This window comes from Lynx rufus, unplaced genomic scaffold, assembly GCF_022079265.1.
Source record: "Lynx rufus isolate CCGP_SWC_20201006 ecotype Redwood Valley unplaced genomic scaffold, mLynRuf1.p SCAF_5, whole genome shotgun sequence".
Taxonomy (NCBI): Eukaryota; Metazoa; Chordata; class Mammalia; order Carnivora; family Felidae; genus Lynx; species Lynx rufus.
The window spans coordinates 52,595,892-52,621,591 of record NW_025814867.1 but is presented as its reverse complement, the minus strand read 5'-3'; the positions used below and the strand labels follow the sequence as shown (position 1 = coordinate 52,621,591).

The 25,700-nt window shown below is 38.6% G+C and overlaps 1 protein-coding gene and 1 long non-coding RNA gene across 2 annotated transcripts in view; one reads left to right on the top strand and one right to left on the bottom strand.

The window, feature by feature from the left end:
* Nucleotides 1-17,030, top strand: part of RARRES1 (retinoic acid receptor responder 1) — a 59,329-nt gene extending 42,299 nt beyond the window's left edge. Inside the window, exons 6-7 of the mRNA XM_047100410.1 lie at nucleotides 15,646-15,708; nucleotides 16,272-17,030. Coding sequence (XP_046956366.1) covers nucleotides 15,646-15,708; nucleotides 16,272-16,421 — 213 coding nt within the window. The 3' untranslated portion in view covers nucleotides 16,422-17,030. The remainder of the gene's footprint in view (nucleotides 1-15,645; nucleotides 15,709-16,271) is intronic.
* Nucleotides 17,031-22,835: 5,805 nt separating this feature from the next.
* Nucleotides 22,836-25,439, bottom strand: LOC124527047 (uncharacterized). Its single transcript, XR_006965793.1, has 3 exons — nucleotides 25,158-25,439; nucleotides 25,008-25,071; nucleotides 22,836-23,223 (listed from the first exon to the last, which is right to left on the bottom strand). It is a non-coding gene; the product is annotated as an uncharacterized LOC124527047 (long non-coding RNA).
* Between the last annotated feature and the right edge of the window lie 261 nt (nucleotides 25,440-25,700).

The window sequence follows — 25,700 nt, the reverse complement described above, 5'->3', positions numbered from 1 at the left end:
GAATTTTTTTCAAACACTTTTTATTTTATTGAAGTGATTTATTTACTTATTCAAGTATAGTTGACGTACAGTGTTCATTAGTTTCAGGTAAACAATATAATGATTCAACAGGGCTATACATTACTGCTTGTCACTATAAGAATAGTAACCATTTGTCAAAATACAGAATTTAATATTGACTATATTGACTATGCTATACTTTCCATCTGTGACTTATTTATTTTACAACTGGAAGTTTGTACCTCTTAATGGTCTTCACCTATTTCCCTACTGCCCCCACCTCCCTCTCCTCTAGCAATGAGCAGTGTGTGTTCTCTGTATTTAAGTATCTGTTTCATTATTTTTTACATTCCGTATATAAGTGAAATCATATGGTGTATGTGTCCTTCTCTGCCTGACTTAATTCATTTACAATAGTACTCTCTAGATTTATCCATGTTATTACAAATGGCAATTTCATTCTTTTTTTATGGCTGAGTAAAGTTCCCTGTTCTATTATCCATTCATCTATAGATGGATACATAGGTTGTAGCCATATCTTTGCTACTATAAATAATGCTGTAATTAACATAGGGGTGCATTTATCTTTTCAAATTAATGTTTTCATATTGTTTGGATAAATATCTAGGAGTGGAATTATTGGATCGTATGGTATTTCTATTTTAAATTTTTAAGGAACTTCCATACTGTTTTCACAGTGGTTGCACTAACTTACATTCCCACCAACAGTGCGTGATGGTTGCCTTTTCTCCACATCCTCACCAACATTTTGATACTAGCCATTCTGACAGGTGTGAGGTGGTATCTCATTGTGGTTTTGATTTGAATTTCCCTGTTGATCGGTGATGTAGAGCATCTTTTCATGTGTCCATTGGCCATCTGTAGGTCTATTTGTGAAATGTCTATTCATGTCCTCTACCCAGTTTTAAAAAATGTTTGGGGGAGGGGGGGTGCTATCAGCACAGAGCCCAACGTGGGGCTTGAAGTCACAAACTGAGATCATGACCTGAGCTGAAATGAAAAGTCCAGCACTTAACAGACTGAGCCACCCAGATGCCCCTCTTCTGCCCATTTTTTCATTGGAATGTTGGAGGTGTTTGTTTTGTTTTGTATTTTGTGGGTTTTTTTGGTGTTGAGTTGAATGAGTCCCCTTATTGGATAAATCATGTAGAAATATTCTCCCATTCAGTAGGTTGCCTTTTTGTTTTGTTAATTGTTATGTTTTCTTTTAGGAGTTTTATGGTTTCAGGTCTCACATTTTTGGGTCTTTAATCCATTTTGAATATATTTTTGTTTATGGTGTAGAAAAGCTCAAGTTTCATTCTTTTGCATGTAGTTATCTCATTTTCCCAGCTTCATTTTTTGAAAAGACTGTCTTTTTCCCATTGTATATTCTTGCTTTCTTTGTTGTAGATTAACTGACCATATAAGTGTGGGTTTATTTCTGGGCATTTTATCATGTTCCATTGATCTATGTGTCTATATTTGTGCTAATACCATACTGTTCTGAATATTGTGGCTGTGTAGCATATCTTGAAATCTGGAGTTGAGATATTTAAATCTTTGTTCTTTTTCAAGATTGCTTTGGCTATTTGGGGTCTTTTGTGGTTTTAAATAAAATTTAAGGTTATTCTAGTTCTGTGAAAAATACTGTTGGTATTTTGATAGGGATTGCACTGAATTTGTAGATTGCTTTGGGTATTAGGGACATTTTAATGATACTCATGCTTCCAATTCATGAAGATATATATCTTTCCATTTGTTACATCTTCAATTTCTTTCATCAATGTCTTGTAGATTTCAGAGTATATCTGAAATCTTGTTTAAATCAATTCCTATGTACTTTATTCTTTTGGTGCAATCATCAGTGGAATTATTTTCTTAATTTTGCTTTCTACTAATTTCTTATTAGTGTAGACAAATGCAACAGATTTCTGTATATTCATTTTGTATCCTACAAATTTACTTCAGTTGTTTCTAAGTTCTAATAGTTTTTTGGTGGAGTCTGTAAGGTCTTTTTATATAGAGTATCAGGTTATCTTAAAATATCAAAAGTTTTACTTCTTCCTTACCAAGCTGGATGCTTTCTATTTCTTTTTCTTGCCTGATTGCTGCAGCTAGGACTTCATGTGACTTTATGCTGAATAAAAGTGGTGAGACTGCACATCCTTCTCTTCTTCCTGATCTATTATGATGTTAGCTGTGGGTTTTTCACATGTGACCTTTATTATGTTGAGGTATGTTCTCTCTAAGCCTACTTTGTTGAGGTTTTTTATCATGACCAGATGTTGAATTTGCCAGATATCTTCTCTGCATTTTTTGGAGTAATAATATATGGTTTTTATCCTTCCTCTTGTTAACGTGTTAACATTGATTTAAAAATACTGAACCACCCTTGCATCTCTGGAATAAATCCCACTTGATTGTGATGAATGATCTTTTTAAAAAAAAAATATTTATTGTTTAATTTACATCCAAGTTCATTAGCATATGGTGCAACAATGATTTTAGGAGTAGATTCCTTAATGCCCCTTACCCATTTAGCCAATCCCCCTCCCACCACCCCTCTAGTAACCTTCTGTTCTCCATATTTAAGTCTCTAATGTTTTGTCCCCCTCCCTGTTTTCTATTATTTTTGCTTCCCTTCCCTTATGTTCATCTGTTTTGTCTCTTACAGTCCTCATATGAGTGAAGTCATATGATATTTGTCTTTCTCTGACTAATTTTGCTTAGCATAATAATCTCCAGTTCCATCCATGTAGTTGCAAATGGAAAGATTTCATTCTTTTTGATTGCTGAGTAATATTCCATTGTATATATACACCACATTTTCTTTATCCATTCATCTATCAATCGACATTTGGGCTCTTTCCGTACTTTGATAGAGCTGCTATAAACATGTGCCCCATTCAAAACAGCACACCAGTATCCTTTAGATAAATACCTAGTGTATGATTGTTGGGTCATAGAGTAGTTCTATTTTTATTTTTTTGAGAACCTCCGTACTGCTTTCCAGAGTGGCTGCACCAATTTGCATTCCCACCAGCAGCGCAAAAGAGATCCTCTCTCTCTGCATCCTCACCAACATCTGTTGTTTCCTGAGTTAATGTTGCCATTCTGACTGGTGTGAGGTGGTATCTCATTGTTGTTTTGATTTGTATTTCCCTGATGATGATTAATGTTGAGGATTTTTTTCATGTGTCTGTTGGCCATCTGGATGTCTTCTTTGGAGAATTGTCTGCTCACATCTTTTGCACTTTTCTTCACTGGATAATTTGTTTTTTTGGGTGTTGAGTTTGTCAAGTTCTTTATAGATTTTGGATACTAACCCTTTATCTGATATGTCATTTGCAAATATCTTCTCCCATTCTGTCAGTTGCTAACTTTTAGTTTTGCTGATTGTTTCCCTCGCTGGGCAGAAGCTTTTTATTTTGATGAGATCTCAATAGTTAATTTTTACTTTTGTTTCCCTTGCCTCCGGAGACATGTTGATTAAGAAGTTGCTGTGGCTGAGGTCAAAGGTTTTTGCCTGATTTCTCCTAGAGGATTTTCATGGCTTCCTGTCTTACGTTTAGGTCGTTCATCCATTTTGAGTTTATTTTTGTGTATCGTGTTAAGAAAGTGGTCCAGTTTTCCCAGCATCACTTGCTGAAGAGACTGTCTTTATTCCACTGGATATTGTTTACTGCTTTGTCAAAGATTAGTTAGCCATATGTTTGTGGGTCCATTTCTGGGTTCTCTATTCTGTTCCATTGATCTGAGTGTCTGTTTTTGTGCCAGTATCTTATGTCTTCATGATTACAGCTTTGTAATATGTCTTAAAGTCTGGGAATGTGATGCATCCAGGTTTGGTTTTCTTTTTCAAGATTGCTTTGGCTATTCGTGGTCTTTTCTGGTTCCATACAAATTTTAGGATCGGGGCACCTGGGTGGCTCAGTCGGTTAAGTGTCCGACTTTGGCTCAGGTCATGATCTCACAGTTCATGAGTTCAAACCCTGCATTGGGCTCTGTGCTGACAGCTTAGAACCTGGAGCCTGCTTCGAATTCTGTGTCTCCCTCTTTCTCTCTCTGCTCCTACCCCACTCATGCTCTGTCTCTCTTTCTCCTTCAAAAATAAATAAAAACATTTTTTAAATTTAGGATTGTTTGTTCTAGCTCTGTGAAGAATGCTGGTGTTATTTTGATAGGGATTGCATTGAATATGTAGATTACTTTGGGTAGTATCTACATTTTAACAGTGTTTGTTCTTCCAATCCAGGAACATGGAATATTTTTCCATTTTTTTGTGTTTTCTTCAGTTTCTTTTATAAGCTTTCTATAGTTTTCAGTATACAGATTTTTCACCTCTCTGGGTAGATTTATTCCTAGGTATTTTATGGTTTTTGGTGCAGTTGTAAATGGAATTGATTCCTTGATTTCTCTTTCTGTTGCTTCATTATTAGTGTATAGAAATGCAACAGATTTCTGTGCATTGATTTTATATCTTGCAACTTTACTGAATTCATGGATCAGTTCTAACAGTTTTTGGAGGAATCTTTTGGATTTTCCATGTAGAGTATCATGTCATTTGCAAAGAGTGAAAGTTTGACCTCCTTCAGGCTGATTTGGATGCCTTTTATTCCTTTGTGTTGTCTGATTGCTGAGGCTAGGACTTCCAACACTATGTTGAATAACAGTTGTAAGAGTGGACACCCCTGTTGTGCTCCTGTCCTTAGGGGGAAAGCTCTCAGTTTTTCCCCACTGAGGATGATATTAGCAGTGGGTCTTTCATATATGGCTTGAATGATCTCGAGGTATGACCCTTCTATCCCTACTTTCTTGAGGGTTTTTATCAAGAAAAGATGCTGTATTTTGTCAAATGCTTTCTCTGCATCTATTGAGAGGATCATGTGGTTCTTGTCCTTTCTTTTATTGATGTGATGTATCACATTGATTGTTTTGAGGAAATTGAACCATCCTGCATCCCAGGTATAAATCCCACTTGGTCATGGTAAACAATTCTTTTAATGTATTGTTGGATTGGTTGACTAGTATCTTGTTGAGGATTTTTTGCATCCATGTTGATCAGGGAAATTGGTCTATAGTTCTCCTTTCTAGTGAGGTCTTTGGTTTCGGAATCAAGGTAATGCTGGCTTCATAGAAAGAGTTTGAAAGTTTTCCTTCCATGTCTATATTTTGGAACAGCTTCAAGAGAATAGGTATTAACTCTTCTTTAAATGTTTGATAGAATTATGCTGTAAAGCCATCCAGCTCTGGACTCGTTTTTTGGGAGATTTTTGATTACTAATTCAATTTCTTTACTGGTTATGTGTCTGTTCAAATTTTCTGTTTCTTCCTATTTCAGTTTTGGTAGTATATATATTTCTAGGAATTTGTCCATTTCTTCCAGATTGCCCATTTTATTGGCCTGTAATTGCTCACAATATTCTTATTATTGTTTGTATTTCTGCAGTGTTGGTTGTGATCTTTACTCTTTCATTCTTTATTTTATTTGTTTGGGTCCTTTTCTTTTTCTTTTTGATCAAACTGGCTATGGGTTTACCAATTTTGTTAATTCTTTCAAAGAACCAGCTCCTAGTTTCACTGATGTGTTCTACTGTTTTTTGTTTTTTGTTTTTTTTGGTTTCGATAGCAGTGATTTCTACTCTAATCTTTATTATTTCCTGTCTTCTGCTGGTTTGGGGTTTTATTTGCTATTCTTTTTCCAGCTCTTTGAGGTGTAAGGTTCGGTTGTGTATCTGAGACCTTCCTTCTTTAGGAAGGCCTGGATTGCTATATACTTCTCTTATGACTGCCTTTGCTGTGTGCCAGAGGTTTTGGGCTGTGGTGTTATCATTTTCATTGGCTTCCATGTACTTTTTAATTTCCTCTTTAATTTCTTGGTTAGCCCATTCATTCTTTAGTAGGATGTTCTTTAGTCTTGAAGTATTTATTTTTCCAAATTTTTTCTTGTGGTTGATTTCAAGTTTCATAGCATTGTGGTCTGAAAATATGCATGGTATATATAATCTTGATCTTTTTGTACTTGTTGAGGGCTGATTTGTGTACCAGTATGTGATCTATTCTGGAGAACGTTCCATGTGCACTGGAGAAAAATGTGTATTCCGATGCTTTAGGATGAAATGTTTTGAATGTATTTGTTAAGTCCATCTGGCCCAGTATGTCATTCAAATCCATTGTTTCCTTGCTGATTTTCTGTTTAAATCATCTGTCCATTGCTGTAAGTGGGGTGTTGAAGTCCCTTACTATTATGGTATTATTATCAATGAGTTTCTTTATGTTTGTGATTAATTGATTTATATATTTGGGTGCCTCCATGTTTGGAGGATACATGTTTACAACTGTTAGGTCTTTTTGGTGGATAGACCCCTTAATTATGATACAATGACATTCTTTATCCCTTGTTAGTGTCTTTATATTAAAATCTGGATCATCTGATATTAAGGATGGCTACTCCAGGTTTCTTTTGGCAACCATTAGCATGATAGATGGTTCTCCATCCCCTTACTTTCAATCTGAAGGTATCTTCAGGTCTAAAGTAGGTCTCTTGTAAACAGCATATAGGTGGGTCTTGTTTTCTTATCCATTCTGTTACCCTGTGTCTTTTGATTGGAGCATTTAGTCCATTGATGTTTAGAGTAAGTACTGAAAGATACGAATTTATTGCCATTATGTTGCTTGTAGAGTTGGAGTTTATGGTGTATCCTCTGGTCCTTTCCAGTCTTTGTTGCTTTTGGTCTTTTTTTTTTTTTTTTTTTTTTTTTCCATCTTTTCTCCTCTCAGAGAGTCCCCCTTAAAATTTCTTGCAGTGCTGGTTTAGTGGTCACAAACTCCTTTAATTTTTGTCTGGGAAGCTCTTTATCTCTCCTTCTGTTTTGACTGACAGCCTTGCTGGATAAGAATTCTTGGCAGCATATTTTTCCAATTCAGCATATTGAATATATCCTGCCACTCCTTTCTGGCCTGCCAAGTTTCTGTGGATAAGTCTGCTGTGAACCTGATCTGTCTTCCCTTGTAGGTTAAGGACTGTTTTTCCCTTGCTGCTTTCATGATTCTTTCCTTGCCTGAGTATTTTGTGAATTTGACTATGATATGCCTTGTTGATGGTTGATTTTTGTTAAATCTAATGGGATTCCTCTGTGCTTTCTGGATTTTGATGTCTGTGTCTCCCCAGGTTAGGAACATTTTCTGCTATGATTTGCTCACATAAATATTTTCTACCCCTTTTTCTCTCTCTTCATCTTCTGGGACCCCTATGATTCTGATGTTACTCCTTTTTAATGAGTCATTGAGTTCTCTAATTTTTATTTCATGCTCTTTTGCCTTAGTCTCCTTTCTTTCTGCTTCATTATTCTCCATAAGTTTGTCCTCTATATTGCTGATACACTGCTCTGCCTCATCCATCCTTGCCGCTGTGGCATCCATTAGAGATTGCGGCTCAGTTATAGCATTTTTTATTTCATCCTGACTAGCTTTTATGTCTTTTACCTCCACAAAAAGGGATTCTAATCTATTTTCAACCCCAGCTAGTATTCTTTTTATCATGAGTCTAAATTCTGGTTCAGACATCTTGCTTGTATCTGTGTTAAGTCCCTGGGTGTCATTTCTTCCTGTTCTTTCTTATGGATGAATTCCTTTGTTTCATCATTTTGGAGGAAGAAAAGGAATTAATAAAGTAAAAAAATTAAAAATTAAAAACAACAGAAAGAAATCAAATGAAGGATGCTAGATCCTAGGTGTGTTTTGGTCAGGTTGTTGAAAGAAGCTTGATAGATTAAAGGGAAAGATGAGAAAAGAAAAGAAAAAAGGAAAACATTTGAAAAATTTTAAAAATGACTACAATAAAATATAATAAAATGAAATGATGAAAGCAAAGTAGAATTTAAAAATTTACAAAAGTAAAACATATAGTAGAAAAAATTAAAGAAATATCTTAATAAAAATGGAAAATAAAAATATATATTTTTTCTTTCTGTATTCAAGAATAAGAAAAAATGTTGAATAAAAGGACCAGCAAACAATGAAATACAATTGAAATTACAGCAGGTTTCCCGTAGAAGTCAAGCTATGAAGCACTTTATAGTCCATAAACTAAGCAGGCAGAGAGACTTGTGTTTGTCAAGAGTGCTGTTGGCCAAGTTGGATGGGGTTTAGTGTAATGACTCCATTATCCACTAGATGGCACTGCTCAGCTTACTGGGGTGGATTGCTGTGGCGGTGTAGGCGTGTATGCGCATGTGCGGGAGGAGTGAAAATGGCGTCACCCAGCTACCCAGCCTCTAGTATTGGAACTCTGTGCTCTCCACGACTGGCAATCGGGCATCCCTCCTTTGTCTCCAGCTTCCGTCTACTCCCCACTTCTATACTGTCTGTGACCAAGCAGTCAGCCTGCCACGAAGCACCTCTCTCCTGAGTTTTATCTCAAATGGGCTGTTTCCCAAACCCTCACTTCCAAGGGACTGCGGCTTTGACCCGCTCAGACCTTTGGGGGATGGTCTCACTGAGCAATGGCCAGGTGCTGGCCCTCCCCCAGGAACAGACGAGACTGCACTGCTGCCAATGCCCAGAGACTGCGGCTGGGTGCCAGTCTGCCCCAGAAAAAGTTAGTGTGGTCTTGTAGCAGCAGCGTTTCAGGGTTTATGGAAAATCACAACACATGTCTGGCACCAGGCTTTCCCCTTAACATCCTTCTTCTAGCACCAATGAATATGGTGGTTCTCTGGGGTCCGCTGGGACCTTTGCCTCTGGGGTAGCCACACAGCCTTTACCAAATGTCCTCCCAGCAGGGGAACTGCCTCTCCCCTGTGTGGCCCGAAGACCCCTTGGACCTCACTCTCTGGTGGGAAGGGCGAATCCCCAGGAGCAGAGCACCACCAGGTATCAAGCTGTGGAGTTTCAGACTCTGTGCTCCCCCTGTTTGTAGAGTCTTAATGGAATTTAGACCCTTTCCTTTCTCCTTTTTTTGTTCAGTCCCAGCAGCTATTTCCACTTTTCCACTTTCTGTCCAGCTGCTTTTGGGTGTGTGTGGGCAGAGCTTTTCCCATACTCTCCCCGTCTCCGTCCTCTCTCCACAAGCAAAAACAGCTCCCTGCCCTCCGTGGCTTCTCTCTCAACTAGTTCACCTCTCCATGCTGTGTACCTGCCAAGTTCTGTGGTTCAGGTTGGGCAGATTGTTGTGTTAATCCTCAAATTAGTTTTCTAGGTGTGCAAGATGGTTAGTGTTGATCGGGCTGCATTTCAGGGACGACAGACATAAAAAAAAAAAAAAACTTCCATGCTGTTCCTTCATCTTGGCCCCTCCCCCTGAATGATCCTTGTAATGTATTGTTGAATTCAGTTTGCTGATATTTTGTTATTTTTCTATCTATATTCATCAGGAATATTGACCTATAGTTTTCTTTTCTTGTAGTGTCTGGTTTTGGCATCAGGATAATTCTAGACTCAGATTAACTTGCTAGTTGTCCCTCCCCTTCTATTTTTTATAACAGTTTGAGGAGAATTTGTATGAATTCTTCAAGTGTTTGGTAGAATTCACCTATGAAGGCTTCTGGTCCTGGACTTTTGCTTGTGGGGTGATTCTTTTTTTTAACTGATTCAATTTTGTTACTAGTTATCAGTCTGTTCTGACTTCTATTTCTTCCTGATTCAGTTTTGGAAGATTGTATTTTTCTAGGAATTTACGCATTTTTTTAGGTTGTTCAATTTGTTGGCATTTAATTTTTCTTAGTATTTTTTTTTATAAACTTTTGTATTTATGTGGTGTCACTTATTATTTCTTTCATTTCTAATTTATTTGAGTCTTCTCTACTTGTTAATGAGCTTGGCTAAAGGTTTATGAATTTTATCTTTCCAAAGAACCAGGTCTTGGCTTCATTGATCTTTTCTATTTTTTTTTTCTTATTTCCGTCTAGTCTTTATTTCCTTCTAATGACTTTGAGCTTTGTTCTGTGTACACAGAATATTACATCCAAAAACATAATTTGGATATACACAAATCGTTTTCTAGTATAGACCACATTTTAGGCCACAAAACAAATCTCAACAATTTAAATCCATCTGGTCTAATATGTTGATCAAAACCTGTTTCCTTATTGATTTTCTGTCTGGATGATACATTTAGTGATGTAAGTGGGGTGTGAAAGTTCCCTACTATTATTGTGTTTTCCCTTTATGTCTGCTAATACTTGCTTCATGTATTTACATGCTCCTATATTCGTTGCATAGATGTTTACTAATGCTATATGCTCTTGTGGAATTGATTATGTAATGTCCTTCTTTGTCTCTTGCTACAGTCTTCGTTTTAAAGTCTATTTTGTCTAAGTATTGCTGCCCTGGTTTTTTCATTGCTTCCATTTGCATTTAATATTATTTTTCATCTCTTCACTTTCAGTCTGCTTGTGTGTTTAGGTCTGAAGTGAGTCTCTTGTACGTGGAGTATAGATGGGTCTTGCTTTTTTATCCACTTAGTCACTCTCTATCTTTTGACTGGAGCCTTTAGAGCATATATTTAAAGTAATTATTGATGGACATGTACTTATTGCTATTTTGTTTATTGTTTTCTGGTTGTTTTTGTAGTTCTCTGTGTTCCTGCTCTTGCTCTCTTCCCCTGTGGTTTAATGGTTTTCTTTAGTATTATGCTTGAATTGCTTTCTCTTTCATTCTGTGTATGTATTACAAGTTTCTGATTTGTGGTTACCGTGGTATTAATGTATATTACATATATATGTATATTATATATATAACACATACATATATATGTATAATATATACATTATACATACATTATATATAGCTGTATTAAGTTGATGGTCACTTAAGTTTCTGTGATTTTTGTCTTACAGTTAGGATATATTCCTCTGTCTCCTCATTTTGTCTAGGTCTTTTGGGGCTTGAACGTAGTAGCCTTGTATAGAAGCAGTCCTGTGATATCCTGTAGCACAATCCCCCCAACCCATCTTCAGAATCACATGCTCCAGGGATGTCCTCCTGTGTGGGCTGTGTGCACACCTGTTTTTTTGCCAAGATGTGATTGCTGTAGGCATGCCAGTGATCCGGGCTGGCCCTCAGCCCAGCTGGTGCAGTGACCTGTTTTGCCTATTGCGGGCACACTGGGCAAGGTTTGCTCTTCATGCTGTTGAGAGTCCTGTCTATAGTGGCTGTGGGATCACTAGTGGGCAGGGCTGGCCCTCAGCATGGCTGTATGCAATTAGCCATTGCACAAACTGTAGGCACACAAAGTGCGAGGGGGCTTTCTCCCTGCACAGATGAGAGGCCCAGCCCCAGGAAGTGTGGGTATGCTGGTTTGTAGGGTTATCTCTGCCTCCCCTCCCCAGGGTAGGAATCACTTTGAGGGGGCCCTGGTCCTTACCAGCATTGCCTGCTGGGTGGGTCTACAAAAGAACTCCAGGTTGGGCACATGGTCCTGGCGAAGTAGATGGAAAGTATCAGAACTGGCTCCCACAAGCATCTGACTGTCTAGGCTGAGGAGGACAAGAAAATGACACCCACCACTTTTGTTCCTGGAGAAATCTTCTGTAGATCCCTGTCCCTTTGGCCCATGTCCTAAAATCAGTCAATAAATCCCCTTCACATATATGCCAGGTGCTTTGCAAAGTGCTCCTTTTGTGCTATGTCTTGGCCTTATTATTTAGCATCTTGGCTCTTGAAGGGCAGAGACTTTATTTCCTGTGGCCCCTCCATCTTTCCCAGAGTTAAGCCCCACTTATTTCGTAGGTAAATGTTATGGAGACTCTTTCCAGGGTGGATGCCCAGGGCCAGGGGTGCCTGGTGTGGGGTCTGATCCTTTCACTCTTCTGTGCTTGTGATATCCCTGTCATTTGTGCTTAGTCATGTCAGGTCTGCTTCCCAACTGTGTCTCCACCTCTGCTCGTCTTTTTTTTTTTACATTTTTTAATAAATGTTTATTTATTCATCTTTGAGAATGACAGCACAAGCAGGGGAGGGGTCAAGAGAGAGGGAAACACAGAATCCGAAGCAGGCTCCAGGCTCTGCACTGACAGCAGCAAGCTCGACGTGGGGCTCGAAATCACGAACTGTGAGATCATGACCTGAGCCAAAATCAGATGCTTAACCGACTGAGTCTCCCAGGCGCCCCTCTGCTGGCCTTTTTGATGTGGCCTCCTCTCTACAACCAGCTGTGGAAGCTCTATTCTGCAGGCTTCAGGTTGTTTTCAGAGTGAGCTGTAACATATGTGGTTGTTGCTTGGGTGTGTCCATGACATTAGGGAGCTCAGGGTCCTCCCACTCTGGCATCTTCCCCGCTCCTTAGGATCTTTTAATGTCAGTGCTTTCTTTTCATTTGCCATTGTACATAACACACTACCAAACTAACAACCACTGGGACACAGTATGGCCAGATACAGCAGCTCCATTTCTGTCTTGTAGCTGGCCTTTGATGTCTATCATGTGTCCATTAATATCACTCACCCAAATTGGGACCGACGTAATTGTAGAGTTAAGGAAACAAAAATGCAGGGGGCGCCTGGGTGGCTCAGTCGGTTGGGCGTCCGTCTTCAGCTCAGGTCACGATCTCACAGTTTGTGAGTTCGAGCCCCACGTCGGGCTCTGTGCTGACAGTTTAGAGCCTGGAGCCTGCTTCGAATTCTGTGTCTCCCTCTCTCTCTGCTCCTCCCCCGCTCATGCTCTGTCTCTGTCTCTCCTTCAAAAACAAATTAAAAACATTAAAAAAAAAATTTTTTTTAAATGCAGAGGGAGAACCATCACTTAGGAAATTTAGGTTTTGTTTTTTTTTTTGTTTTTTTTTTCCCCTGTGGGATTTTGGTTTTAGACAACTAATAATTGAGTAATGTTACTGGCTTGCTGTGCCACCAAGGCAGATGACTTCATCTCTTAGGACCTATTAAGTGAGGATGAACAAATTTACTGAAGTCTTTGAAATTAACAAAAATCTCAATCACTGAATCACTTGGTAAATTTGATTTCAAAGTTGATACACATTTAGATATGTCATTTGCAAATATTTTCCCATTCCATCGGTTATCTTTTAGTTTTATTGATTGTTTTCCTTTGCTGTGCAGAAGCCCTTTATCCTGATGAGTTCCCAATAGTTCATTTTTGCTTTTAATTCCCTTGCCTTTGGAGGTGTGTCGAGCAAGAAATTGCTGTGGCTGAGGTCAAAGAGGTTGTTGCCTGCTTTCTCCTCTAGAGTTTTGATGGTTTCCTGTCTCATAGGTCTTTCATCCATTTTGAGTTTGGTATGGTGTAAGAAAGTGGTCTAGTTTCATTCTTCTGCATGTTGCTGTCCAGTTCTCCCAGAACCATGTGCTGAAGACACTTTCTTTTTTCCACTGGATACTCTTTCCTGTTTTGTCAGTTTCCTTAAAGAAAAGTATGCACATATCCACATAGATTTTCGGATTTTGCTATTTGGTAGCCACTAAGGATTCTCATGATCTCTCAGCAAAAGAAGCAATGCACAAAAGAAGCAACGCAGCAACAAGCACAACAAGAAACAGTGTTTAAAAAGTCACTGAGATCAGATCTATATACTGTTCTAGGAGACGAGCTACAGGAAGGTGGTGGGGCTGATAAAGCCAAGACAACACAGAGGCAGGAAGTGACTGCAGGTGCCCTGTGGCTTAGCAAAGTATAGAGATTATAGTTTTTCAAAAGCTTTTTAAAGGGTGGGAATTATTACCTTTACACTCAGGGTTAAAGTCTCCTTTTAATGCAACAGTGTAAGGAAGTGCAGGCTTACAAACTCAGTTCCAAATGAACAAGGCCTGAAAGAAGAGGGGGTAACGACTAAAATACAGATACAAAGTAAGACCCATCTGACTGGCACAGTTACTACTTTGGAAATCAAGAGCGGGTGTTATTCCTAATGCCATAAGGACCGTGCCAAGGGCAAGGGAGGTATTTGGTGGCTAGGAAAACAAAACAAAACAGATGAGGACTTTCCCTACACGCTTAACCTTTAAGTATGAATTGAGAAAAGGAAAAGTGAGCATTGTTGTAACTCTTATCTGTCCATACCAATCACTATCAGCACCCCAAACTATTCCACGCACTAGCAGTCAGCCCAAGGCCTTCCCCTACCTAGAGGCCCCTGCTAGCCAAGGGTGCATTATAGAAACCTTGTTATCTACCTTATTTATTCGACTAAGAAGTCTACTTTGGATAGCATATACTAATAATATAAGCCTACTGACTCAACTAAAACCACACTGGTTGTGGTGGAGATCACAAGTAAGGAAGAGGGAACAGACAAAACACTTCCAGTCTGCCTCTAGGAAGATGAAAGTGCTGAATTACTGGAAAATGTGACAGGAAATCATCAATTTGGATTATAAGGCTTTGGCATTTGTGATAATTTGAATAGAAGCCAAGGAGATTATATCTGAATAACATTAAAAATAACTACTTCTCGGCAGAGCTTGCCTTGGTGGGGGCAGCCCAACCCGGGAATACTTTGCCAGGCTGGGATGTGCAGCGTCCCGTTCTCTGGGTTTTTTAATAAGCTCTGCTTTTGGGCTTGAGGTAAGAGTGCTTCCTCCTGGAGGAGGCAGAATCTATAAAACCAAAACTGTAAAGGTTTAATAATGTTATTGAGGAAGGTCTTAATTAAATGGTACAGGGTTTAAAAGCATTATAATAATCCAAACTTTTGTATTAAAAAATATGTAACACTGTGTATTTAGCAATAGAGTTTATAAAATTAAGTTGGAAACTCATCATTTCAGGATTTGCCTAAACTCTAGACACTGCTAGGATTTTCTTCAGGATTACTATTTTCCAAAACAGAATAAAAAGGTATTGGCTTGAGAAAATACTTCAAGTTTATAAGTAAAACTAATTTTTAAACTATACAAATACATAGTCTGCCTGCCTACCTATAAATACCCAGCATACAGCTTTTAGAAGCAGTGCGTAAGGAATGTGGGTTGCTGGAAGGTAAAGGGGGTGGGGTGGGATGAATGGGTGATGGGCATTCAGAAGGGGACCTGTTGGGATGAGCACTGGGTGTTTTATGTAAGTGATGAGTCACTCAACTCTACTCCTGAAACCATTATTACACTATATGTTAACTAACCTGAATTTAAATTAAAAGGAAAATTGTAAATCAGGGTTCAAATCCCCATTTTTCACTTACCAGCTGTAACCTCAAGTTACTTCCCCTGTAAAGCCAGGCTCGTAGTACATATTCTTACAAGGCAGAGAATTACATGACGAATGTATAAAGTTTTTAGCACAGAACTTGGTCCATGGTGGCATTTTAGAATGCCACCTGCCCTGCCCCTTGTCCAGGTGTCTGGCATATTGGTGTTAACATACAAATGCAGGTGCATCTACAGTATTTAGACTCCAAAGGCTGTCCAAAGATTCTCCCTACTCCCATAGGACTTAGCCATACATATTAGAACAAGTGATAGTAAGACAGTCAACTAGATTTGCATCTAACTTGGTGACAAAACAGTAAGGAACCCTGGCTTTCATTTTTGCCTGCAGGCTACTACTAAAGGAGCTGAGGCTAGGATTGAAGAGGCAGCAGGAGATTCAAGGCACTCGTCCAAACAAGAATTTATAATGATAGAAGCCCTCCAAACTCTGAGCTAATATAAATCTATCCCGTTTATTACACTAATTCTCTTTTTCTTTCTCTAGAAAACAAATGATGATGCAATTGATTTTGATTATACCGTTCTACTCCATGAATTCTCAACACAGGTAAAACATAGAATTGTATGTAGGTTAGAAGGTAGAGGAGGGAAACAGTAAAGTATCGTACAAACTGATAAGGCACTTGGAGACCAAAAAACACAGCAGGCAGCTGCACCCAGTTTACACGGAGTTTTAGTCAGGGTGACTTACTGACGGGAGGATCGGCAGGTGATGACCGAGGCGCTGTGCAGCTGTTCTCTGCAAAGTCTGGACTGTTAGTGCACAGATTTTATAGAGCAAGGGGATGTGCAGAGGTCACTGTGGTGAGGTCAGCGGTCTAATATTTTCACAGACCTCGTGGTACCATCAGGGTTGGGGGCATGGGCACTAGGCAAGCTCTGCTAGTTACCAAAACATTAGGGGAGATCAAGACAAGCCTTCCTGCACTTGGGGCAGGGCATATTACCTCCAAGGGGCCTGGAACATGTTCCTGAGGGAGGTCAGTGCACAGACATAAGCAAGACAGAGGGTCAAAGACGGAGTCAGTATTGTCAGCACTCCTCTGATACAGAAATGCTTTTGCCAGAAATTTTTGCAGATCATAGTACTTTAGAACTCTTATTTTCCAGGAAATCATTCCTTGTCGTATTCACTTGGTCTGGTACCCTGGCAAACCACTTAAAGTGAAGTACCACTGTCAAGAGCTACAGACACCAGAAGAAGCCTCTGGAACTGAAGAAGGTTCAGCTGTGGCACCAACAGAGCTCAATAATTTCTGAAAAGAAAAAAGGTCTGCTTATACCAAATTCTAAACAAAATGACTCTATTAAATAGTGTAAATCATTATTCTGGCAAAATAGGTAAGGTATAAAGTATTGTAATATTTTTTAGAAAGCCTACAATTATAATACTTAACAAAAGATGCTGGGGTTTTTGTTTTTCGATTGGTTTGGTTTATTTTGTTAATTCTGGGAACACAGGCATACTGAACTCTGCTCAGTGCTAAACAGTTTACTCCACAAGTTTCTCAGGGTTTCAGCCCTAAAATGTAAAAGAACAATCAATTGGTATATACTGTAATTGGATCAATAAGTATTTAGCAAAACAAAAATTGATGGTCTTACCTTTTAAGCTGTATTTCTCATTACTTTGAACATAGCAAAGCCAACTATTTTCTGTTGCTAAATTCCTTCTACTTAGTATATAAAAAATATAGTTCAATGAAAGCAAATTGCAGGGAAAATACCAGTTTAGAACAAACTAATTTTTTTTTTATCATTTCAAGCAAGTATTCTTTTTTTGATATCTACTTTTCTATATAAAATGTGTTCAGTGTGTGTTTATAGAGATTTGTATCCATAAGCAAAATTTGTGCTAAACTGAATTAAATGAACTCTTAATATTGCTTAATTCAAATTTTATAAATAAAGTGTTTCATGGATAAAGCGGAGTGTCTGCAAATGTATTAAATGGAATAGTGATGTAACTGAAATTCTATCAAATATGTACAATTTTCATCTATAATGACAATTTGTACCCCAGTGTTGGCCTAAATTAATTTATAAAAGTAAATATAATATGTACCGTAATCAAATTCAGTGGAGTACCTCCCCAAGGCAGGAAGAAGTGATCCAGGAAACATAGCCATCATTTGCCTCTCAAAATTCCTATCCTTTGTAGGGGGAGAATTTAAATTTGCTTCTACCCATCAAGGTTCTTCCAGCTGGTCTAAGAATTAAAGGGGAAGATAAACAGGAGGAAAATAAAACAGTTTTACTACATGTGCAGAGAGGCTCAATAATGCACTTGAGACCTAAAGAAATGAAGGCAGTCAATTTTTATACTTTGAAGACAGAGTATAAATCTATAAGGACTTGACAGGACAAAGAAAACTTTGGGAGTTTCAATTGCTAAGGAATTCTTTTTTTTTTTTTTTTTTTTTACTGTTAGAGTGTGAGCAGGGGAGGGGCAGAGAGAGAGAGGGAGACACAGAATCTGAAGCAGGCTCCAGGCTCCGAGTGGTCAATACAGAGTCAGATGCAGGGCTTGAACTCACGAACCGTGAGATCATGACCTAAGCTGAAGTAGGACACTTAACCGACTGAGTCACCCAGGCACCCCAATTAATAAGGAATTCTAAACAATTTGGGTTCAGGTAGTCAGTAACAAGTAACAAACGTTTTCTGTACAGACTTCTTTGCTCTAAATTTCCTATCTCTGATAAGGATGTCTCTTTACCTTGTGATACAGGAAGGGTATTTATTTCCTTTTCACATGGGGGGGGGGGGGTTATTTCCTGCTTTCAGGAAGACAGAAGGGAATCCCAGTGTCTCTCCTGCATGGTCTTAAGTAATTTTTACTTAAAATAATATACCACAGTAGGACATTTTGGGGCGGCCTGCCCTTGGCTCCTACAGTTCCTTCCACCGAAGCTTCCCTGGAAGTTTCACACATTACAAGTTGAGCTGGTAGACTATTCCTTCTTGTTGAATCAGTGTCTTAATACTGACAATAGGTCAACCAACTTAAACTCATTTCAGAACACAGGTGTCTTCTCAACGTTAAGCCTATGGTTCAAAAAATCATGTAATAAGAGGCACTTTTATGGAAATAAAAGAAAAACAATGGTTAACGATTGAACCAAATTGTGAACCCATTTCTGAGTTCTGAGGGTAGCTAGTCAAGAGGATTTCTAGATGCAGGCTTAAAGCATCTTCAGATAGATGCTTTTAGGGCAGGTCTGGCAATGTGACAGATTTTCTTTGTAGTTTGCACGTTTCTGGTGATGGTTTTGAGTGGCCCATAGAACAACAGGCATGAAGATTATATATGAGCTGTTATGGTGATCTGCTATTCAGTTGGCAGGGCTTCAAGAAAAAGAAGTTTTAATTCTCAAATGATTCCAAGTCAAAAGGATGGGAAAACAATAGAAGACATTCATTCGCTCATTTGAAGGGCGGTAGCCAGGCACTAGAGGAAACTAAAAGGAATCAGGATCTAGTCCAGTTTATAATGAACTGTATTAGAATCTAATTTACACAAAGGTGTGTTAGTGAAATAAAATTCTTCCCTCTATATTCACCCTTATTTTTACCAGAGTAAGGCTAATTTATTTGCAGAATAAATATAGTTTCAATAAACTTGGCTTGATTATTTACAGAAGTACAGCAAGAATAGTGATGGATCATACAGGCTCTTTTAAATCTGCTTTGCTTAAACTTTTTGTAAGGAATCTCTGACTGGACTTTTAACAGCCTTTGAAGGCCCAGAAGCCAAGCCAAATATTTGCCATCAGACCTCGCCTGTAATACCTATCGTTTGGGGTTAAGTCCTCTCTTCTTGAGGTCCCCAAAGAATCCTGAGGTTCTTGCACCTGCAACGAAGTGACCTTCTTTACTCACTTAGACTGCTTGGGACACCTGTATCCAGCTTTTTCTAAGGAGCTTTATTCCATACAGTCAACCTTAAAGCTGTTCTGGTCATGTCTGAGTCTATGCATGTCTCCCTCAAATATGACATTTCAGTGAAAACTTTGGTAATACAACCAATGTTTCCAATTGTGTCCTGTTACAAGGAGAACAGATTTTTACTGAACTTACGGAAATAAAAATTATTATGAAAATGTAAGAATACTCACTGAGAGTTTAGGAACTCTGGAACAATCAGGTAGGGGGAAAAAAGATAAAATATACCTTTGTGAACAAATTGAAACATTTATCAAATTGCTGTAAGTCATAATGTAAGAGAAAAACTTCCCTTAAATTTGAAAAAAAAAAACCCAAAACATTAAAAAAAATCACTAATGGTTCTAATAAAAATGTCATAGAAATTATAATCTTCCTCTTCAGTTCATTCAGGCTCATGTTATTATTTCTTCTGCTGCTTGAATCCAATTTTTCCACTAGTTCCAGAAATTCTTACCCAGTTCAGTTTTATAATCTTAAGGTCATCAGAAACCTATACTCAGAATTGTTTCCACAAGTCTCACTGAAGATGAAACCCATCTGCAGGAAGCTTTTGTAAAAGCATCTAAGTAAAAGTAGAATTGTTTGTATATGAGAAAAGATTTAAAAATGGCCACGATGAGGGGCGCCTGGGTGGCTCAGTCTGGTAAGTGTCTGACTTCAGCTCAGGTTGTGATCTCATGGTTTGTGAGTTTGAGCCCCACATCAGGCTCTGTGCTGTCAGTGCAGATCCTGCTTTGGATCCACTGTCTCCCTCCCTCTCCACCTCTCCCCTTCTCATTCTCTCTCAAAAAATAAAAACATTTAAAAAAATGTTGAAAAAAAATGGCCATGGTAAAATATCTGATTAGAATGAATTGTAATGCATTTGACGAATAAATTTGGTTATTGCTGTGACAACTAACACATCAAGATAATAACATACTAGCACATATAAGATTTCATTCAACTTTGAAAACATTTTAATAACATATCTACACAAATATAATCTAAGAGGGTTTAGTATCACTTCTTTGACAATTCTTCCAATGTAACTGAACATGATAAATAAGCCCAATTAGCTTAATACTTACTTTTTTATATGGAGAACAGATCTTCTGAAATGTTCCGTGGGCCCTCTGGAATATTTCAGTTAGATTGTGGTCAAAAGAGGGGCACCTACCTGGTTCAGTCGGTTAAGTGTCAGACAGGCTCAGGTCATGATCTCACAGTTCGTGGGTTTGAGCCACAGCTCAGAGCCTGAAGCCTGCTTCGGATTCTCCCTCTCTCTGCCCCTCCCCTCACTCATGCTCATGCTCTCTCAAAACTAAATAAATGTTAAGGAAAAAAAAAAAAAAAGGTTGTGGTCAAAAGACTTCATTTTAGACTTTAATCCTGGCAAGTTTCTCAAAAAATAGCAGAAGGTTTGAACATTTGATTAAATAGGCTCACAGAACATTCTGAAACCATACTTGTCTGTTTAACCAAAGTGATAAAAGATTTCAAAGGCAAGTGCAGAAGGTTATATAGTTGTGAGTAAAGCTTAGCTCTTTTAATAGTAAGACGAGACTTGGGTTTTTTGATAATCAAAGACCCAACAGAGACAAAACATAGAATCTTTGTTTTTCTAGGCAGATTACATTAAAAGTAAAGGAAAACTTTGTATACAAATTTTATAAAAAGCAAATCAGTAACTTAAGAAAAGGTTTTCCTTTTTAAATTTTTTTTATTTTTAATGTTTATTTTTGAGAGAGAGAGAGTGCAAGGAGGGGGAGGGTTAGAGAGAAAGGGAGACACAGAAGCTGAAGCAGTCTCCAGGCTCAGAGCTGTCAGCACAGAGACGGACACCAGGCTCAAACTCATGAACCACAAGATCATGACCTGAGCCAAACTTACTGAGCCATCCACGTGCCCCCGTTTTCAACAGAGAAAAACCAAATTCTAATTTTGCAACAGTGTACTTTTGATAAAACACATCCTTAAGGAAATTTATTTTAATCTTAGCCAGTACTGGACACAAATAAAATTCCTTTCCAAAGCTTCTTTTGCTATAAACCTTTCACAACATTTAAAAAAATAATTTTATTTATTTATGAGAGAGAGCCAGAGAACATGAGCAAGCAGGGGAGGCGCATAGAGAGAATCCTAAGCACGTTCGGAGCTGCCAGCGCAGAGCCAGACGCGGGCTCTATCTCACCAACTGCGAGATCAGGACCTGAGCAGAAATCTAGAGTTGGACGCTTAACCGACGGAGCCACCTAGGCACCCTGAGATATACTGGCTTCTTATCACAGGTGCCAGAGTCTCAGCATAACAGCCTTTTTAGCAGTTTTTATTTCAAAAAAGCCTCTTTTCCCTTTTTAAAATTCTATCTCCAGTGAAATAAAAGCAAAAATAAACTATTGGGACTACATCAAAATAAAAAGATTCTGCACAGCAAAGGAAATAAGCAACAAGACTAAAAGACAAACTGTTGAATGGGAAAAGATATTTGCAAATGACATATCTGATAAAGGGTTAGTATCCAAAATATATAAAGAATCGATACAACTCAACACCCCAAAAACAAATAATCCAATTAAAACCAGGCAGAAGACATGAACAGACATTTCTCCAAAAAGATATACAGATGGCCAGCAGATACATGAAAAGATGCTCAACATCACTCATCATCAGGGAAATACAAATCAAAACTACAATGAGATATCACCTCACACCTGTCAGAATGGCTAAAATAAAAAACACAAGAAACAACAAGTGTTGGAGAGGTTGTGGAGAAAAAAAAAAAAACCCTTGTGCACCGTTAGTGGGAATGCAAACTGGTATACCCACTTTGGAAAACACTATGGTATTTCTCCAGCAAGTTAAAAATAGAACTACTCTATGATCCAGTAATTGCACTGCTGGGTATTTACCCCATAAATATAAAAACACTAATTCAAAAGAGTACACGCACCCCTATGTTTATAGCAGCATTATTTACAATAGCCAACACATGGAAGATGAATGGATAAAGAAGAGGTAGTACACACACATAGCAATATCATTTAGTAATAAAGGATGAATTCTTGCCATTTGCAATGACATGGATGGAGCTAGAGGGTATAATGCTAAGAGAAATCAGAGAAAGACAAATACCATATGATTTCACTCATATATGGAATTCAGGAAATAAACAGATGAGCAAAGAAGAAAAAAAAGAGACAAACCAAGAAACAGACACTTAACTATAGAGAACTGAGAACAATAATGGTTACCAGAGGGAAGGTGGGTTGGCAGAAATAGGTGAAGGGGATCAGAGTTCACTTACCATGATGAGCACTGAGTAATGTGTAGAATTGTTGAGTCACTATATTGTACACCTGAAACTGATATAATACTATATTCTAACTATACTAGAATTAAAATTTAAAACCTAAAAAAAAAAAACCCAGGGTGGGCCTGAATGGTTTCTAGAGTTCCATTTCTGGTTTTATAGCAATGTGTAAGACAAAGACTGTTGTTTCCAAGTCCCTCAAAGAAATGAATTATAGCCTAAATATCTATGGGTTGACCTGCCTTTTCCTTTTTAAAAGTTTTTATTTTCTTATTTATTTGGAGATAAAGTGGGGGAGGGGCAGAGAGAGAGGGAGACGGAGAATCCCAAGCAGGCTCTGTGCTGTCAGAGGGGGGTTGGATCCCATGAACCGTGAGATCATGACCTGAACCAAAATCAAGAGTCAGACGCTTAACCGACTGAGCCACCCAGGCACCCTGATCTGCCTTTTTAATTAAAGTTTTAGTTTTTTATAGCAGGAAGATTTTCAACTAAAAAGGGAATCAAAAGATTTATTATGCCTTTGTAAAATCTGTATCAAGCATTTTAACAAAAGCCTTTTTTCTGAGTATAGAATTTAACCTTGGCTTCTATTAGTGCCTGAAAATTGGTCTTCCCCAATTCATTCGTAGGAGGGCCATGAGAAATTTTGGTCTTCTGTTTCCTCTCTGAAGGGAGGGTTTCTCCAGGGGCCTGCCTGGACTAATAACCATAGTATAATCATGGGGTGGTAGAACTCACCTTAGAAGCCAGTCAAGGTCTCTGTGAGTGGGGTTGTAAATAACCATTAATCTAATTCTTCTCTGAATTTGGTAGGATCTTCTGAAAGTGGAGGAAAAAAGGCTTTTTAATTCACAGGATCTGCTGCTGTTCAGGAGACATGCAGTTTTTATAATGGCGGGGTCTAGGATACATCTGTGAAGGTCACTGCGCAGAAATGCCTAAAGCTGAAAGAGCCTGATTGCAGCAAAGCGAGCCCTATGGCCTGTCCCAGGTGCTTCTGCTGAATTCCCTTTCTAGCTTTCAGCGTTTGCACGACTAGCCTGAGTAGCCTGTCTACTTTAAAACTAGAGATTAGACCAGAGTGTTCTCTGTAAATCTTCTAGGGAAAGTTAACACAGGCAGATGGGGCTGGATTTTAAAAAAGGGAATTTATGTTGGATTTGGACATTAATGTCTTTTTTTTTTTTTTTTTTGGGAGGGAGAGGTTGGGGGGGGGAGAGAGAGAGAGAGAGAGAGAGAGAGAATACACAAGTAAGGTGGGAGGTGGTGCAGAGAGAGAGAGAGACCCAGAATCCAAAGCATGCTCCAGGCTCTGAGCTGTCAGCACTGAGCCCGATGCGGGGCCTGAACTGGTGAACTGGGGGCTCATGACCTGAGCTGAAGTTGGACACTCAACCGAGTCACCCAGGTGCCCCTGGACATTAATGTCTTAAGTCTAATTTTTTTTTTTTCGTTTCATCCAGGGAGTCCCTCAGGTTAGTCATTACACTAATCAGATAATCAAGAACTCTCCATAAATAATTTTTTTCTTTCAAATTCAGCCAATTCAAAGGATCTCTCTTCTGGACACTGACAAGTAGCATCTTATTAATTTCAGTAGCAACTCAAAACAATAAGACCTTTTATGGCTTAATCAAAGGTGCAAGATGTGTCCCTAGACAGGGCATAGATGATGCAACCCCTGTCATACAAAAGTTTACTCCCCAAAATTATCTAATTAAGCAAAGGACTTTGTTGCACAGGCAGTAAGGATGCTGTAGTGAAAATGGTGTTGCCGGTCTCCCACAAAAATGAATAGATCTGCTAATCTGTGACACCAGGCAGGCACAACTACAATGGAATTTTCCAACACTAACAAGCAACGAAGGACAAGACGACAAAGGCTCAGGACCTTATGGACCAGGACGTTTTATGAGAAACTCCCCTTGAGAACTGGCACAGCCAAAGTTCTTATAAAAAGTACAAAGTGCTGCTTGTAACTGCACATATCAGAACCCAGGTCTATTTGGCCACCAAGGTGCCCCCAAGTAAGTACCATCCAGGCAGCGAAGACCAGAGAGAATATTCTTACTGACCACAAAGTCAAGCTCTTAGGACATATGACAGGATAAAAGGAAAAATCTCGTCTGGTCTTTCTAAGCTTTAGCTTAGTGTTGGGTCTCTCAGAGCCAAATACCCAGGAGGGATGTGCCGTGCGGTTGTGGATTGTGTGGTGTTTGGCAGATGACTTACTGTCAATCTAACCTGTTCTGTGACCAACTTTCCTAACATAGGGGAGTCCCTGAGTTCGGTGGTGAGCACTCTAACAGCTTTTAAGTGCTCAACCCATTTTGCCCACCCATTTTGAAGCTTTGGCTTCCAAGATTTCCTCTGGCAACAGCCTTTCCCTCATGTGCACATTAACCCACAGCAAAGTTTATCTAAACAGACAGCAGTCTGATAAGAACCATTAATTCATCATTCTGTGAGGTTGGCTCAAACAGCAGGCTTCTAGAACCTATGCCTGCTTTCTGCCCTATGATTTGTTTTCATAACAAATGACACAAAAGACACAAAAGAGACAAAGGAAAACCAAGACCATCTCTGGGAGGAGATGTACTCACCCACATTTTTACCAAGACTTGCTAAGCCCAATGACTTAGTTCCACATTATTTTTTCCTGATAATCTAAAGGAAAAAAAAAAAGATTCTCATTACTCTCACTCCACTAGATTCTGCAGATTCTGGGAGGCTAACATGGTAAAAAATCTTACCTTCTGCTGGTTGTAGATCAGATGTCCCAATATTTCAAAACTGCAGAATCTTCACAGCAATTCTCCAGTGGAAGTTGATCCTGCCAAATATGCCAACTGTAGGGGAGGAATTTAAATTTTATTCTATCCATCAAGGTTCTTCCAGCTAGTCTAAGAATTTAATTGGTATGAGACAGATTAACAAGAGGGGGAAAAAAAGGTTTTTTTACATGTGCAGAGAGGCCCAATAATGCAACTGAGACCTAAAAAATGGGCAGGTTTGTTTTTGTTTTTTTTTTTTACTTTATAGACAATCTGTGAGGAATTAACAGGATAAAGAAAACTTTGGGAGCTTCAATTAGTAAAGAATTCTAACCTGAATTTGGGCTGGGGTAGTAAATTAGTAACAAGTAACAAGGGTTGTTTGTATAACTTTCTTGGCTTTGGCTCTAAATTTCCTATCTCTGGTGATAGGCTGTGTCTTTACCTTGTGTTATAGAGAGGGTGCCTTTTTGCATGATTTATTTCCTGCTTTCAGGGGCATAGATGGTGTGGTCCAAGTGT